Below are 15,943 nucleotides of genomic sequence, written 5' to 3' on the forward strand. Positions count from 1 at the left end.
GGGCATTTATCCCAGAGAAATTAAAATTTATGTCCACACAAAAATCTGTACATGATTGTTCATAGCACCTTTATTTTTAGTATCTAAAACTTGGAAACAACCAAAATGTCCTGTAATAGCTGAATGGTTAAATATCCCTACAGCAGAATAGTATTCAGCAATAAAAAAGAATGAACTACTGATACATACAACTTGGATGGATCTCAAGAGCATTATGCTGAGTGAAAGGAGTCAATCTCAAAAAGTTACTTACTGTATGAGACTATTTATGTAACAATCTTGTAATATCAAAATTATAAAAAATGGAAACAGAGTTTCAGTTACCAGGGGTTCGGAGGATGGTTGTGACTATACAGTGATAGCAGAAGGCAGATCTTAGTGGTGATGGGATAGTTCTATATCTTGATTTGCAAACTGACACATGTAATTAAAATGACAATACAAATATATTATACCAATGTCAATTTCCTGAGTTTGACATTAGGTTAGAGTTATGAAGGATGTAGCCAATGGGGAAATCAATGAACGGTGCACAAGACCTCTCTGCACTATCTTTGCAACTTCTTGTGAATCCATAATTATTTCAAAATAAAAAGTTTCTAAAAAAGTTTCTTCGGCGACATCTATCCTTCGTTTTCCTTCATTCTGTGTATTTACTCTTGCCCTGGGAATGGCTTTCTCTCTCTTTGACCGTAAATCTTTTTTCTCCCCCTTTCCCTTTTGTATTCAGCTTTCCCATAATTGGCCATAGTGCAGAATCAAGTCATCTCCCGTCTCCTTATTAATTCTATTTTAAAAATAAAGATTATGTTTTAAATAAAAGTATAAAGCAGGAATGCTTTTTTTTAAAAAAAAAAAAAAAAACCCTTAAAAAGCAAAATCCACAAACTAACCTGATTTTATTTTATATGAGCTGTAGTTAATTATCGTTCTTAAGGTCAATAGCTCATAATACAAACACGTTTTTAACACTTGTCCCAGAAACAATTTTTCTTTCATATGCACTGAGCATCAATAATATTCTTGGATTTTGATCAAACGATTTACTGGGGAAATAGTGATATCAAATATTCTGTTCTGTTGGTTTTTCATATAAATCCACGCATCAAAAATATAAACCTTTGCCAGGCCATGTGTCCAGATTTTTCGTTTGGAAAATATGATCATTGCAAGTACAAAACATCAAACCGGATACAGCCCTATCCTGAGGGCTTGCAGACTGAATCTGGCAACACTTTGGGAAAGTAGTATTCGGAGTCCTTTGAAAAAGTTATAAGTTGCAGGTGTTTAAATTTTCAAGTATTTTCTTTTGGTTTTTCATTATCATTGTAAATAAATAACCAGTCCTAACAACTAACAAGGACTACAATTTATGGGGTAATGTTTATATCTAAGGAATTTTTGTGTTTTTCTTTCTTACCTTTTTCAATCAAAACTTTCATCTCTTTTCTTAAAACCCAGTATTAAAAAAAACAAAACTAAACCCCACCCCCGTTACGTTGCGGTGGCCCAGGCTTGAGAACGAAGGAAGTTAGTCCCTAGCGGTGATCCGTACTCCCATCCTGGTGTTTGACTGCAGCAAGATGGCGGCATCCTCACTGTCAGTGGCGCTGAAGCAAGCGTTGTCGGGGAGAAGGGCAGCTACTGTAGCTGCCATTTCCGTTTCCAGGGTTCCGACCAGGTAACAGGATTGTCAGACTTCTTCAAAAGCTTTTCGGGTCCCTCCACTTTTGCGGAAGTCTCTGCTTGCAGTTTCTCGGAGGCCTCGGGGAAGCGTCCTCTGCTGACCCTTTCCTCGGGAGAGTGCGGGCGGACTTCAGACTAGTTGCGATTTTGGGGTGCTGGCCAGGCGAGTGGGGGTGTGAATGGAAAGAGTGGGAGAAGACCTTTGGCTTCTTGGAAATCTTTAGCCTGTAGCGGAGGGAGAGAGTTTGTGAGGAGTGCCCGTGGCTGGAGCCGCGGGCCGAGCCCTAGCTCGCAGCAAAGGGGAGGAGTCGCACAGATTTTTCTTCCCACTTTTCACACTTCCCTCCATTTTTCACCTGTTTGCCTACCACTCAAATCTTCTCTCCCTTCCACGGCTTTTCGTGTTATCGATTGGGTTTCTGAACAGAAAGATTGTTTTATTTATCAGTCTGCTTGGGAGGAAAGCTTGTTTGGATTTCAGTGTTAGTAAAACCATCGCTGCTCTTAGTATTGGAAGGTAATTTTTAAAAGGCTGGTAGTAATTCCAGGTGATTTTCCATCCACACTTTTATTACAATCTTACAGTAATTTAGGGATTTTTGTTACTTGTCTTGAAGAATTTTTTTTTTCTGATGGTGATTTTTTTTTTTGCTTTATTTCTTTTTCCATTTCCATATTTTCTCAAAATTTCCAGATTTTACAGTAGTACTAACAGCATGCATACACTCGCGCACACACACACACAGACGATAGCATTTTTATCTAACAGGTAGTAATATGTTTTATCGGTATTTTCATAGCCCGTTGGTATAAATGATTTATATTGAGTGTTCACTGCATGTTGTAGAGACTACATTAAGTACTTAGAATAAAGATAGATTGGATGGAGAGATGTGAAGGAGGTGGGAGGAATGGGGGTGGTTAAAAATGAAAAAGTGAGTGTAATCAAATGCTAATTAATTTAGTGTTATATTAAATAAATGTAAAGAAAATGCAGAGAGAACCAGAGTTAATGAAGAAGAATATTTGAGATGAGCTTTATTAAGGTTTGAGATAGTGAATGTTGGGTGAGGAAAGCAGACGGTGTCCTAGGTAGGGTCAGTGACTTGTGAAAAGGCTTGAAGGTGATAGGTAGAGAGCTATGTAATATAGAATTTTTGAGAAATAAAGGTGCTAAAATTGGGGAAAGGTAAATGGTAAGTTTGTAGTTAACTGTTGTACATATGGGAAACTTGAGGAAGGGGAAGTATTTCTCTAAGGTAAGATATCTCACTGACTAACTTAGAGTTGAAAGAGAGGTGACCCAACTTAATTCTTTTTCTCTTAGACAATATGGGGATTAGTTTGCATTCCCAAATAAAATGTACCCACAGTAACCCTAGAACTGAAAACAAATTTGAAGGGCCCACTGATGCATGGTTAATCAAACCATGGCTATATTTTTTTTTAGCTTAAGTTACAGCCATTTTGTCAGCAGTTATAATAGTTGATGTTAAGACAACATTCGATTTTGGAAACTGGTTGTAATTATTACCACTTACTCAAACTTAAGAGCTTCTGCTTGCAAATGTGGTATAAGAAATTTTAAAACAAAATTTCAAATCATATCAGATGACCTCTCACCTTGGGGGAAATTTAAGATCCCTGTCCCTTAAATAATATTTTCTTTTCATCCTTAAGCACTCTTTCCATTATGATATGAGGATAATGAAGATCTGAAAAAGTTGAGTGGAAAAGACCAATTAAGAGAAAAATCTACATCTAAAATTCATCTTATTTTAATACTTAGAAAAATTTTTGTTAATGATGTAACAATTCAGATCACTTAAGGAATAAAAAATGAGAGAGAGTGGAATGAGTAAGGCACATGATAAGGTGGGGAGTGAGGAACAAATATAAATATTGAAGAAAAGGAATTATCAGTAGAAGAAAGGAAGCAGTCAGCTGCTACATCAACTCCTGTATCAACTAACTACACTATACCAGTAAAAAACAAAGCAAAAAGCCCGAAAACATAGACATATAAGAGAGAGAAATAAATATTTAAATAGTGTGGAAGGTGGGAAATCCTCAGAGGGTGTTAATGACTGTGATGGGGACAAGGTGTTAATAGGACCTCTTTGTGAGGCCTATTTTGTGCTCCACTTTCTGGCTCCATTTCCTTTTTCTGTGTCAAATAGGCCAGTGTGAAATTATGAGTCTGCAGGGACTTCCAGTGAAGGAGAGGTCAGAGGTCCTAAGGTTGGCAGGAGTTCTCTGTATATTTCAACTTGATGGGAAACGGGTTTAGTCCAAATTTAAGAAGCATTTAGGACATTTAAGATCAGTGGGTTTGTTCCTACATCAGATAAGCTGGAAAACAAGTTCTTGACCAAGAGGAGTAACTTTACCTGCCTTTGATATGCCATGCTGTGAGATGGGCATATCCCTGGTTCTGGCTGCTCTTTCAGTCTAGATCCTGAAATGAAAATAACATGGAGCAAAGCAGAAGCCAACCCTTGTTGGTTATAAAGAGTGAGTGAGAAATAAACCTCTGTTGTAAACCACAAAGTTTTTTGTTTGTTGATTACCCAATGCTCCCCCTTTCCCTCCAGCAAATACATAGTTAGGCATGAGTGGAGCCCTGGTGGTGCAGTGGTTAAGTGCTATGGCTGCTAACCAAAAGGTCAGCAGCTTGAATCCACCAGCTGCTCCTTGGAAACCCTATGGAGCAGCTCTACTCTGTTCTGTAGGGTTGCTACGATCGACTCTATGGCAACGGGTTTTTGGTTGTAAAGGAAAGCAGGAAGCCATTGGCAGTATTTCTATTAATAGTCTCATCAGTGAAAGCCAAGTAGGCACTAACCTACGTAAATAGGAGTATGAAATATGTGTAATACATACTCTTTTCTATTTGCGGTGCGCTGAGTTTAGGATATTCAACTAGCACACTCTTCTGAATTGAAGTTGTCTTATATTTTTTTATACTCATATTACTCCTTGACAAGTGTCCTGACTCTGCTTTTGTATTCAAATTAAAAAAAAAAAAAGATGGAAGCGTAGCCATGGAACATGAGAGCTTTTTCGGAATAAGAGCCAACTATAATTATTAGACTTGCTCTCTGCAAGCTACTTTACCTGATGTTTTTAAAAGTTAGTAATACATGACCTTAGTGGAGAAGATGAAGTATCTTGGTTCCTATGTAGTATCAGTTAAAAGACACCTGTGTATGGAGGTGGGTTGAGTGCAGAGTAAGACAACATCAAATGGAAAAGCTTCTAAAACAGCATATATCTCTTGGTAATAGTTGCGAACCATTTTTATGGCTGTTTATTCTTCATGCAAATTAATAATAGCAGCTTACGTTTATTTCAAGCTTACTTGAAGTATATTAGCCACTGTGCCAAGGATTTTACCTGTCATGTATTCCTATGGCCTCAGAAGTTCTTATTTTGATTTTTCAGAAGAGGAAACTGAGGTACAAAAATTCAGTTACTCAAGTTTGCATTGCTAGACGATATTTCGATTTAGCCAGTCTAAAGGAATATGTTTACTTTTCCTGTGAGATGGTACATTAAAACCTCGATGCCTTCTCTGCTTTTTCTCCCTTTTTGTAGGATATGTTCTTTATTTCAGACTGTCTGATGCTCTTTACTTTCACTCAACTGTTGCTTTTGTGTAGTGAGGGTTGCCAAGTGAGGGATTAGGTTTTTTGCTTCGTTTTTGGTAGCTAAGGATTTTTCCCTAAGTTTCTTAATTCTTTTGTGAGAGGCTTTTTATAGGTGACATTATTATACTTCTCTTACTCTGTTAAACAAAATACATATAATTTATTGTTAAACAAGGTGTACTGAGCATTTTGGGTTTTTTTTTTCTTACGATCATTAGGAAAAAACACTTAATGTATTCTCCTGCCTATAAGAACTGTTAGGGTATCTGCTGTGCTTCTTGATTCTTTGTGCCTGCTTTTTAGTAGTGTTTTTGTATCCTTTCTTCACCGGCTTGCTTCCCCTTAGCAGTTTCACCACCCCTTTTCATTTATCATGGGCTTGAATATCAAGCAACTAAACCTGATACAATTTTGTGTAAAATAAAGTAGGCTTAGTGAAGCTCTGATGATGGCCAAAGTTTACTTTGTTTTGATTAAAGCGTTGAACTCTTTTAGGGTTAATTGATAATTACGTTTAATACATGAGCTCTGATTATAACTTTTCTTTTTTAGTATGCAGGGCCTGAATACCCTGATGGAACCTGATTGTACCTGAATAATTCAGTAGCCACATCCCTCTTAATGCCTTTCATCTAAATATTTGGATATTTTAGCAAACTATTTTTAGTCTTTTGTTCTTTAAGATGTGAGAGCAGTTCAGAATTCCAAGTTCCAGGTTCTATTCTGTTTATCTGCTATTGAGTACTTCAATGGGTGCATACAACTCTTATGTTCTTTAGAAGTAGTTATGTGCTTCAATGTAGCCTTTTCTTCTTGCCTAGACCTACTAGATTTAATCTTTCCTTTGTGGGATCATTCTCCAGTTCAGTGGTTCTTAAACCTTTTCTGTGCATCACAATCACCTGTTGTGTTCAGCAGTAAAAAAATTCAGATGCCTTGGTTCTAACCTATATTGGTTCAGTAAATTTAGGTTGAGGCTGAGCTCTCTGGTGATTCTGTTGGGAAGCAAGGTCTGAAAACTGCCTTTTTTTTTTGAATAGTTTCCATACTGTATCTTGAAAGAAATACATTTTTCCTATGAGTACAGTGGGGGAGATTTCCAGAAACAAACAAAATGCTTCCCTTTTTGCATATTTACCTAATCTAAATTTTGTGCTTTCCACTCTGCATTGCATAGGAGCTTTTTCTTGGAGAAACTTTCCTTGCAGGCAAAGCAGGTATTTTGATAATTTTGGAGAAAGCAGACCATGTTATTCCCTCTCTAGAGACTCTTCTTTCTTTTGGAAGGTCTCAGGTTTAATATTGCACAGCTGTTGAACTCTGGCCTTCAAAGTTTTAAGAAAGTATTTTATCGTTTAAAATGGAAATGTCTTTTTAAGGGAGGTGGTCTTTGGCTGGATATAGTTCTCTAAGAAAGTTTTGTGCTTCTCTAGAGTTCTTTTGTTTCAGTGATTTCTTAGAATTGTTTCAGCTGTTCAGAGCACTGTCTCAGTAAAGATCTGACTGCTTTTGTAATATGTTTTGCTGTATCCTTAACAAAGCTAGATGAAGAGTTTATTTCTTTGTGTTTTCTAGGACTCAAAAATATGTTCTTTCCTTTATTCACCCACTCCATACATAAGTAAATGGTCCTTGAATAGGGCTTACTAGACAAAAGATCCTGTTCTAGATGACTGTTCAGCAAACCATATGCTTCTCCTAAAAATGTCAGTCTGTCTTGATGAGCTTTAAAGTGAATACAGATGTTTTGGCTCTTTTGAGGACTACCACTCTTTGTGTGGAAAGAGCACTTCTTTTTCAAGAGATTTCTTCAATATACTTAGAGAAATTTGCATGAAATTTGTATTTTATAACTTTAGTCTTTTAAGTATAATGAAATTAGACTTAATTAGACATTAGTAATTTGAATTTAAGAAATTAGTTTTAACATTCTTAGTACAAATAAGATTTGGAGAAATAAAATAGGTCTCATAATATGGCTGTTGTTAAGATTTTGCATTTATTTGACCTTTTAAAAATTTTGGAACACAATGTACTTTATAATATTTACTTGTGTGTAATGAAAGGTGATATTTTGGCAAAAAGAGGTACCTTCGTAGATGTTCAGTGCCTTTTATCTTGGTAGATAACTTTTAAAGTTATAGTTCACAGATTCATATAATGTTTGAGTTGGAAAAAACTCTAGGATCATCTGGTCCGATCCTTTAGTTAATGCAGGAGTCTCTAGAACTTCCTGCCTCTTGATTGTCTAGCTATCGAGGGAGATAACGTGAATTTCTGGTAGCACTGGAAAACACTCTGCACTTTCAGACTCACTGGTAAATAATGCTTACTTTAATATTGTATAGAACAAACCTTTAGATAATTGAAGATATTTGTCATCACTCATTCTCCTTCTAAGTCTGTACTCCAGGCTTAGTACCTCCAGTATTTTGATATTTAATAATGGCCAGATTTTGTGATACCTTACTACCTCTTGGTACTCGCTAGGCTGTATTACATTTTTTTTTTCCGTAAAATTTAATGATCAGAAAACAAATATTACAACAAATTCATTTTTAGATGGATGTTTTGTCTCTAACATGTTATAATTAAAAGTAGGCTGTATTATATTTTGTCATTATCTTTGAACTATAAACTGTTAACAAAGTGAGATTATCCGTGGTGTTGGCTTGGTGAGCTGAGATTGAACTAAATAAAAAACAGTGGACTCTAGTTTCAATTAAAAAACAAATTAAAAAAATTATACAGAAAAAATTCACTTCTTTTCTCTAACAGTTGTTAGAATTTTAACACATGTAGAGATTTGTTAAACGTCACTGTAATCAGGGTTTAGAATAGTTCTATCATGCTACAAGACTCCCTCATGTTACCCTCTCCCATTCCTCTAATTCCTGGCAACCATTATCTGTTCTTTATCACAATAGTTTTGTGATTTTGAGACTGTAGTATACATAGAATCATATAGTATATAACTCTTTGAGGTTGGCTTCTTTCAGTATAATGCCTTTGCGATTCATTGAGTTGGGTCTATTGATAGCTAGTTTTTTTTTATTGCTGAGTAGTATTCCATTGTATGAGTGTACTACAGTTTATCTATTCACCCATTGAAGGATATGTGGATTATTTCCAGTTTTTGGCAATTATAAATAGAGCTAGTATAAACATTTGTGTGTAGGATTTTTGTGAACGTAATTTCATTTCTTCAGGGTAGATACCTGGGAAGGGAATTCCTAGGTCATATGTTAAGTGTATGTTTAACTTTATAAGAAACTGCCAAACTATTTTATAAAGTGGATGTACTATTTTGCTTTCCCATCAGCAATATATGGAAGTGTTAATTGCTCTACATCTTTGTCAACATTAGTATTCTTAATATTTTTTATTAAGTATGTAATGTAATGGTATGTCGTTGTGTTTTTTTTTAACAACTTTATTGAAATGTAATTTAACATACTATAAAATTTCACTCATTTAAAGTGTTCAATTAAGTGGTTTTTAGTATAGTTACAGAGTTACACAACCATCACCACAGTTTTACAACATTTTCATTACCTCAGAAGGGAACCTTGTACGCATTAGTGGTCACTCCCCATTTCCCCCCTACTCCAGCCCTAGGCAACCACTAACCTACTTCCTGTCTCTATGGATTTGCCTATTCTGGATGTCTTAAACAAATGAAATCATGTAATATGTGGTCTTTTGTGACTTTTTGCTTAGGATAATGTTATAATAGTTCATCCATGTTGTAACATATATCGGTACTTCATTTCTTTTTATAACTGAATAATATTCTATTGTATGGATATGCCGCATATTATTTATTCATTAGTTGATGGACTTTAGGGTTGCTTTCTACTTGTTTGGCTATTATGAATAATGTTGCTATAAACATTCATATACAAGTTTTGTGTTGACACACGTTTTCATTTCTCTTGGGTATATATGGCGTGGAATTGCTGGATTTTGTGGTAACTGTTAAACCTTTTGAGGAAATGCTCGACTGTTCTCCAAAGTGAATGCAGCATTTTTCATTTCCATCAGCACTGAATGGTGAGAGTTCTTAAAATATTATGGATACAAGTCCTTTATCAGATAGTTGTTTTGCACATATTTTCTCCCAGCCCGTAGCTTGTCTTTTCATTCTCTTTAGCAAAATAGAAGTGCTTAATTTTTGATGAGGTCCAGTTTATCAGTTTTTTTTTTTCTTTTATAGATTGTGCTTTTGGTGTGATATCTAAGAACTCTTTGTCTATCCTCAGGCTCTGAAGATTTTTTCCCTATGTTTCCTTCTTGAAGTTTTATGTTTTACATTCAGATCTATAAACCATTTGAGTGAACTTTTGAATAAACTGTGAGGTATAAGTCCAAGTTAATTTTTTTGATTTTTGGTATGGATGTCCAGTTGTCCCAACACCATTTATTGTAAAGACTTCTTTTTCCATTGAATTGCTTTTATCTTTGCCGAAAACCAATTGACATTGGTTTAGGCCTATTTCTGTGCTCTGTATTCTGTTCCGTTAATATTAAGTGTCTGTCTAGTTGCCAGCACCACACAGTCTTGATTACCGTAGCTTTATGTTGTTGTCGTTGTTGTATGCCCTCGGGTTGATTCAGACTCATAGTGACCCTATAGGATGAGGAAGAACTGCCCCACGGGGTTTCCAAGGAGCAGCTGGTGGATTCGAACTGCTGACCTTTTGGTTAGCAGCCGCAGCTCTTAACCACTGCACCACCAGGGCTCCCATAGCTTTATACTAATTTTGTACTAGCTACGTACTATATTTTATGTACTGTAATTGAGTAGTTGTGATTCCTCCAACTTCATTCTTCTTTTTTCGGAATTGTTTTAACTGTGCTAGTTCCTTTGCCTTTCCATGTTAATTTTAGAATCAGCTTGTCTGTACCTACAAAACATCCTGCTGGGATTTTGATTGGTATTGCTTCAAGTTTATAGATTAATTTGGGGAGAGTTGATATTTTTATGATATTGGTAAATATGGTATGTCTCTTCATTTACTTACTGATTTCTTTCATTAGTGTTTCAAAGTTTTGAACATGCAGATCCAGAATAAGTTTTGTGAGATTTATACCTAAGTACCTCAATTTTGGTGAACTGTGGTAAATTAGCATTGTTTTTAAATTTCAGTTTCTAATTTACATTGCTGTATGTAGAAATGTGACTGGTTTTTATGTGTTGACCTTTTGTCCTGCAACTTTGCTAAATTCATTTGTTAGTTCTTTTGGATTTTTTAAGTAGGCAATCATACAGTGTGCCAACAGGGACGATTTATGTCTTCCTTTCTAATCCATATACCTTTTGTTTTTGACTTCCAGAAGAATGTTAAATATGAGTGGTGAGAGTAGACATTCTTGTCATTTACCAATCTTAGTGAGAAGTATTCAGTCTTTTGCTGTAAGTCCTTATGTTGTTGTTGTTAGGTGCCGTGGAGTCGGTTCTGACTCATAGCTACCCTGTGTACCACAGAATGAAACACTGACCAGTTCTGGGCCATCCTTACAATCATTGTTATGCTTGAGCCCATTGTTGCAGCCACTGTGTCAGTCCATCTCGTTGAGGGTCTTCCTCTTTTACTTTACTTGGAGGAGGCAGCTTTACCCCAGTTGTCTTTTGAGTGCCTTCCACCCTGGGGGGCTCATCTTCTGTCACTATCTCACACAGTGTTCCACGGCTATTCATAAGATTTTAACTGGCTAATTCTTTTCAGAAGTGGCTTGCTGAGTCCTTCTTCCTAGTCTGTCTTAGTCTGGAAGCTCAGCTGAAACCTGTCCTCCATGGGTGACCCTGCTGGTGTTTGAATACTAGTGGCATAGTTTCCAGCATCACAGCAACATGCAAGCCCCCGCGGCATGACAACTTCAGTCTTTTCTCCGTTTATCATGATGTTGCTTATTGAAACATAAAAAAACGCCTTGTCATCGAGTCGATCCTGACTCATAGTAACCCTACAGGACGGAGTAGAACTATCCTGTAGGGCTTCCAAGGAGCGCCTGGTGAATTTGAACTGCCAACCTTTTGGTTAACCACTTAACCACCACGGTTTCCATTATTGAAACGTAATCTCATGTTATATTTTAAAAATTTGAGAAGATAATGTTAGCATAGTAATTTAAGTGCATGAACTCTGGAGTCAGGCTGTTTTTGTTGATTACGGTCGAAACTACCTGGGTTGGAATCTTTGTTTCACCACTTATTTCGCTATGTGGTCTTGGTCAGCTCTCTCAGCCTTAGTTTTCTCATCCGTAATAGTGATAAGGGAATAATAGTATGCACCACCTAAGACTGTTATAAGACTTAAATGAAATGATGGTCGTTAAGCACCTAGCACTGTGCTAGTGTGTTGTAATGGGTTAATAACTACAACTGTCATCATCATGAATATTAATAATGCTATAAGAAGAAAGCAATGTGTGATACCAACTTGGCGCTCTAGAGACTACTTGGGAGCAAGAGCTTCTCTGGGCCATGGGGGGTAGAGATTAAAACAGAAATTTATAAAAGCCACTTTAGTACTGAAGGTCAAATGGGTTAATCTTTGTTAGAGGAACAACAGGTTGATTTACATTTATTGAGTTATAGCAAATCAGTAAATGTATGAAAAACAGCAGCTGGTCAGGAAATACTTGAGAGGTAGCAGCAGTCAGGGCAGTCAACCAGTCAGCATCTCAACTATAGAGTTTTCTTTAAATTTGAGATTGTTACAGGTAACAGATAAGACTACATGCTCACATCCATGGATTGGCATATATTTCCTCTTTACTGATATTACTCAAAAGATTCAAGGGTAGTTAAGAGAATTTTTCCCTTAACACTTTAAAAAGGTCTTTTGCAGCAGATTTTCCTAGTGCAGTACATCCTTTGATTTCTTGACTGCTTCTTCCATGGGCCTTGACTGTGAATCCAAGTAAAATGAAATCCTTGACAACTTCAGTCTTTTCTCCTTTTATCATGATGTTGCTTATTGAACCAGCTGCCTTTTAGGCTCTTATTCCTGCCCCTCTCTTATCCCCTTCCCGACTCTGAGAGATAACTGTGGTACTAACCTTGTCTTCCATGTTATTAAGTTGTCTCATACCATTTTACTGGCATAATTAGCATTGGGATCACTACGTTACTCTGAGGTTTATTTCACAAATTTCAGTTTCTTCTTCCCTTAGTTGAGACTTAAAACGTTGTTACTCTGTTGCAGATGAAGTTCATGGTTTAAGTCCATCTTAATTACTGCTTGTAAGTGCCCGCTCTTTAGAGCTCAAGTTTTTATTTTGGTCCCAAATTGAATCTTTCGGTTTGGAGTTCAGAATGTTGATGTGGCCACCTCCCTTAGTAATTTCGTTCTAGTGCCCTTGGCTTTAATTTTGGGAAAAGCTGCTTTCCATGCTGTTAGTTATATTCTTAGCCTTCTCATACTTGAACTACTTTATTGGATCCATCAAATCAGTCTAACATAGTAGTTAGGAGCTACATTCGTGTCCTAGTTGTGACACTTCCTAGCTTTGTGCCTTTTTTGTGCCTGTCTTCTGTTGTATAAAATGGACATAATAATTCCTGTTTCATAAAGTATATAAAGTGCTTCTTAGTTTACTTCCTGGCATGTGCTAAAAAAGTGCCTAATAAATTGTGGTGACATTATCTTTGTTGTCATCATCATCGTTAATATTATTATTTCCTTTTGTGGCTTCTTTTCTTTTTTGTTGCCTTTTTCCCCTTCACTGCCTTTTGTTCCCCCACTTTGTAAATCTTGCCTGTTTGGTTCCTCTTCCTGGATTATCAAAGCATCCTGAATTTTGTTTTATACATTTGCAGTATCGTAAGTATATAAAAGAATTTTCTGCACCTAGCTTTTTCCAGATTATAACCCCCCCATGTACTCCATAACCCAATGTGATCTATCTGTAGCACCCACCATTATAATGAAATAGCTTTCATCAAAGTTGACAATGACCCTATTGCTACGTTGAATGTACTCTTCTCAGTCCTTATCTTACGTGACCTTTGCAATCTAAAAAGATGACTTTCTCATTTTTAAAACATTCTTATTTTGACTTCTATTTTTGCTTTCTCCCTTCTTAGGCCCATTCCTTGAACTGTCAGTGTTTCTCTGAGTTTGACTTATAGCTTTTTGCTGTTTTATTTTTTTTTAATTTTAGTACTATTTTATTGTGTTTTTGGTGAGAGTTAGCACAGATTAGGTTCTCATTTGACAATTTCTGTACAGTTTGTTCAGGGATATTACATTTCTCACAATGAGTGAACGTTGTCTTTCATTGCATTCTTTGTTCCATTTCCAGCACTCTAGTTTCCCTGCCCAGTTATCTTCTCATCTTTGCTTTAGAGTAATTGTTGGTCTTTTGACCTCAGATATTATTATTATTTTAATACGGCATCATACTCATGGGTAATATCCTTTATTTTGTGTGCCAGTTTTTTATTTCCGAAAAGGTAGCCTCATGGGAAATTTCGGTTCAAGTATGTCAGGGCAGTAGTCTCAGGGAATCTTCTGGTCTCAGCTGGTACAGCAAGTGTGGATGTTTTAGGAGTTCAAGTTCTGTGCTTTTCTCCCATTCTGTCAGTGTTCATCTATTGTGGCCCTGATCAGAATGGTGAGTTGTAGTAGCCAGGCACCATATAGTTCTTCTGATCTCAGGATAAATGAGGCTATGGCTTGTGTAAGCTTTTAGCCCTGTAGACTAGTATCTTCTGTGACACTTTGGTTTCCTTCATTCTCTTTTGTTCCTGATGAGTAGAGACCAGTAGTTGTATCTTAGATGGCTGCTTGCAGGCTTTTAAGACCCCAGACACTATTCACCTCACTAGGATGCAGAACATGAACTTTGTGAACTATCTTATGCCAGTTGACTGAGTTGTCCTGAGTCTCTTAAGGTGTTTGGTTATGTCTGAGAGGTATCTGTAATTGTGTCCTTTATGAATATATTGGTGGTCCCTGACTTATGATGTATTTCAGTAGCGAAGAACCATAGCGAAGAACCACACTTACGACCGTCTTTTTTTGTCCATCTTCTCTTTAGAAATATGTAGTACATACAGTGTTGGAGCATGTAATTTGCTGATGTTATCATTCTCAGATATTCACTCATAGATGTTCAAAGAGCAGATTTATAGAAGTATTTGTAATAAAAGGCAATAATAATGAAAACTAAGGAAAAAAAAGGTATTCAATTTAGGTCAGAACTGAATTACAATGCAGGCGTTGGAACTGAACCCTGTCGTAAATCGCCATTTATTGAAGGGACCGTTACTTCCCCCATTGAATGGATTTTGACCCCTTGTTGAAAATCAGTTGTTCATAAATGGAAGGATTTATTTTTGGAGTCTAAATTCTGTTCCTTTAGTCTGTGTGTCTGTCATTGAACCAATACCAAGCTGTTTGGATTAGAGTGGCTGTATGGTATGTTTTGATATCGAGAAATGTTAGGCTACCTGTTGTAGTTTGTTCTTTTTCAAAATTGCTTTGCATATTTGGGCTCTCTTTCCTTTCCAAATAAAGTTGGTCATTAGTTTTTCAATTTCAGTAAAGAACGTTGTTGGTATTTATGTAAGAATCGCATTGTATCTGTAGATCACGTTAGCTAGAATTGACATTTTCACTATATTCAGTCTTCTAGTCCACGAGCACAGGATGTCTTTACATCTATGTAGATCTCTTTTGGTCTCTAATAGTAGTGTTATAATTTTCACTGTATACATCTTTTATGTTCTTGGTTAGGTTAATTCCTAGATATTTTATTATTTTGGGGGCTATTATAAAAGGTATTATTTTCTCGATTTCCTCTTCAGAGTACTGCTTGTTAATGTGGAAGAACCCAGTAGATTTTTGTGTGTTGATATTGTACTCTGCAGTGTTGCTGGATTGTTTCCTTAGCTACAGCAGTTTTCTTGTGGAATCTTTAGGGTTTTCTGTGTATAGGATCATGTCATCTACGAATAGAGATAGTTTCACTTCTTTTTTTCCGATATGAGTACCTTTTATTAGCTCTTTATTCGTTAAAAATTATTTACATTATGTATTATGTAATACATATACATAAATACGTGACATATGTTAGGAAGCATGATGACAAGATGAATTCCTGTGAATTCACTATCCAATTTAAGAACGGATATTTATTCTTTGTATGCTCTGTGGTAGACTGAATAATGGCCTCCCAGATACGTCCATGTCCTAATCCCCAGAACCTGTGAATGTTACGTGGGCAAAAATGACTTTGCAGATGTGATGAAGATAAGGATTTTAAGACGAGATTATCCTAGGTTAGGCTGGTGGTTCTGATGTGATCACAATGGTCCTTATTAGAGGGACTTAGGAGGAGTCAGAGGAGAACGCAACGTGAGATGTAAGCAGAGAGTGGAGTGATGTGATCACAAGCAAAGGAATGCTGGCAGCTCTAGAAGATGGAAGAGACAAGGGAGAGATTCTCCCCCTGGAGCCTCCAGGATGAACCAGTTGTGCCAACACCTTGATATTAGCCCTGGAAGACTCATTTCAGAGTTGTGACCTCACAACTGTAAGACAATAAGTTTGTGTTGTTTTAAGTTACTAAGTTTGTGGTAATTTGTTACAGCAGTA

General features: G+C 36.5%; 1 protein-coding gene across 1 annotated transcript in view; it reads left to right on the forward strand.

Moving 5' to 3' along the window:
* Positions 1 to 1,548: 1,548 nt before the first annotated feature.
* The window catches only part of NDUFS4 (NADH:ubiquinone oxidoreductase subunit S4), a 153,649-nt gene continuing 139,254 nt past the window's right edge, over positions 1,549 to 15,943 (forward strand). Inside the window, exon 1 of the mRNA XM_003408030.4 lies at positions 1,549 to 1,681. Coding sequence (XP_003408078.1) covers positions 1,584 to 1,681 — 98 coding nt within the window. The 5' untranslated portion in view covers positions 1,549 to 1,583. The remainder of the gene's footprint in view (positions 1,682 to 15,943) is intronic.

Source organism: Loxodonta africana, chromosome 2 (assembly GCF_030014295.1).
Source record: "Loxodonta africana isolate mLoxAfr1 chromosome 2, mLoxAfr1.hap2, whole genome shotgun sequence".
Classification (NCBI taxonomy): domain Eukaryota; kingdom Metazoa; phylum Chordata; class Mammalia; order Proboscidea; family Elephantidae; genus Loxodonta; species Loxodonta africana.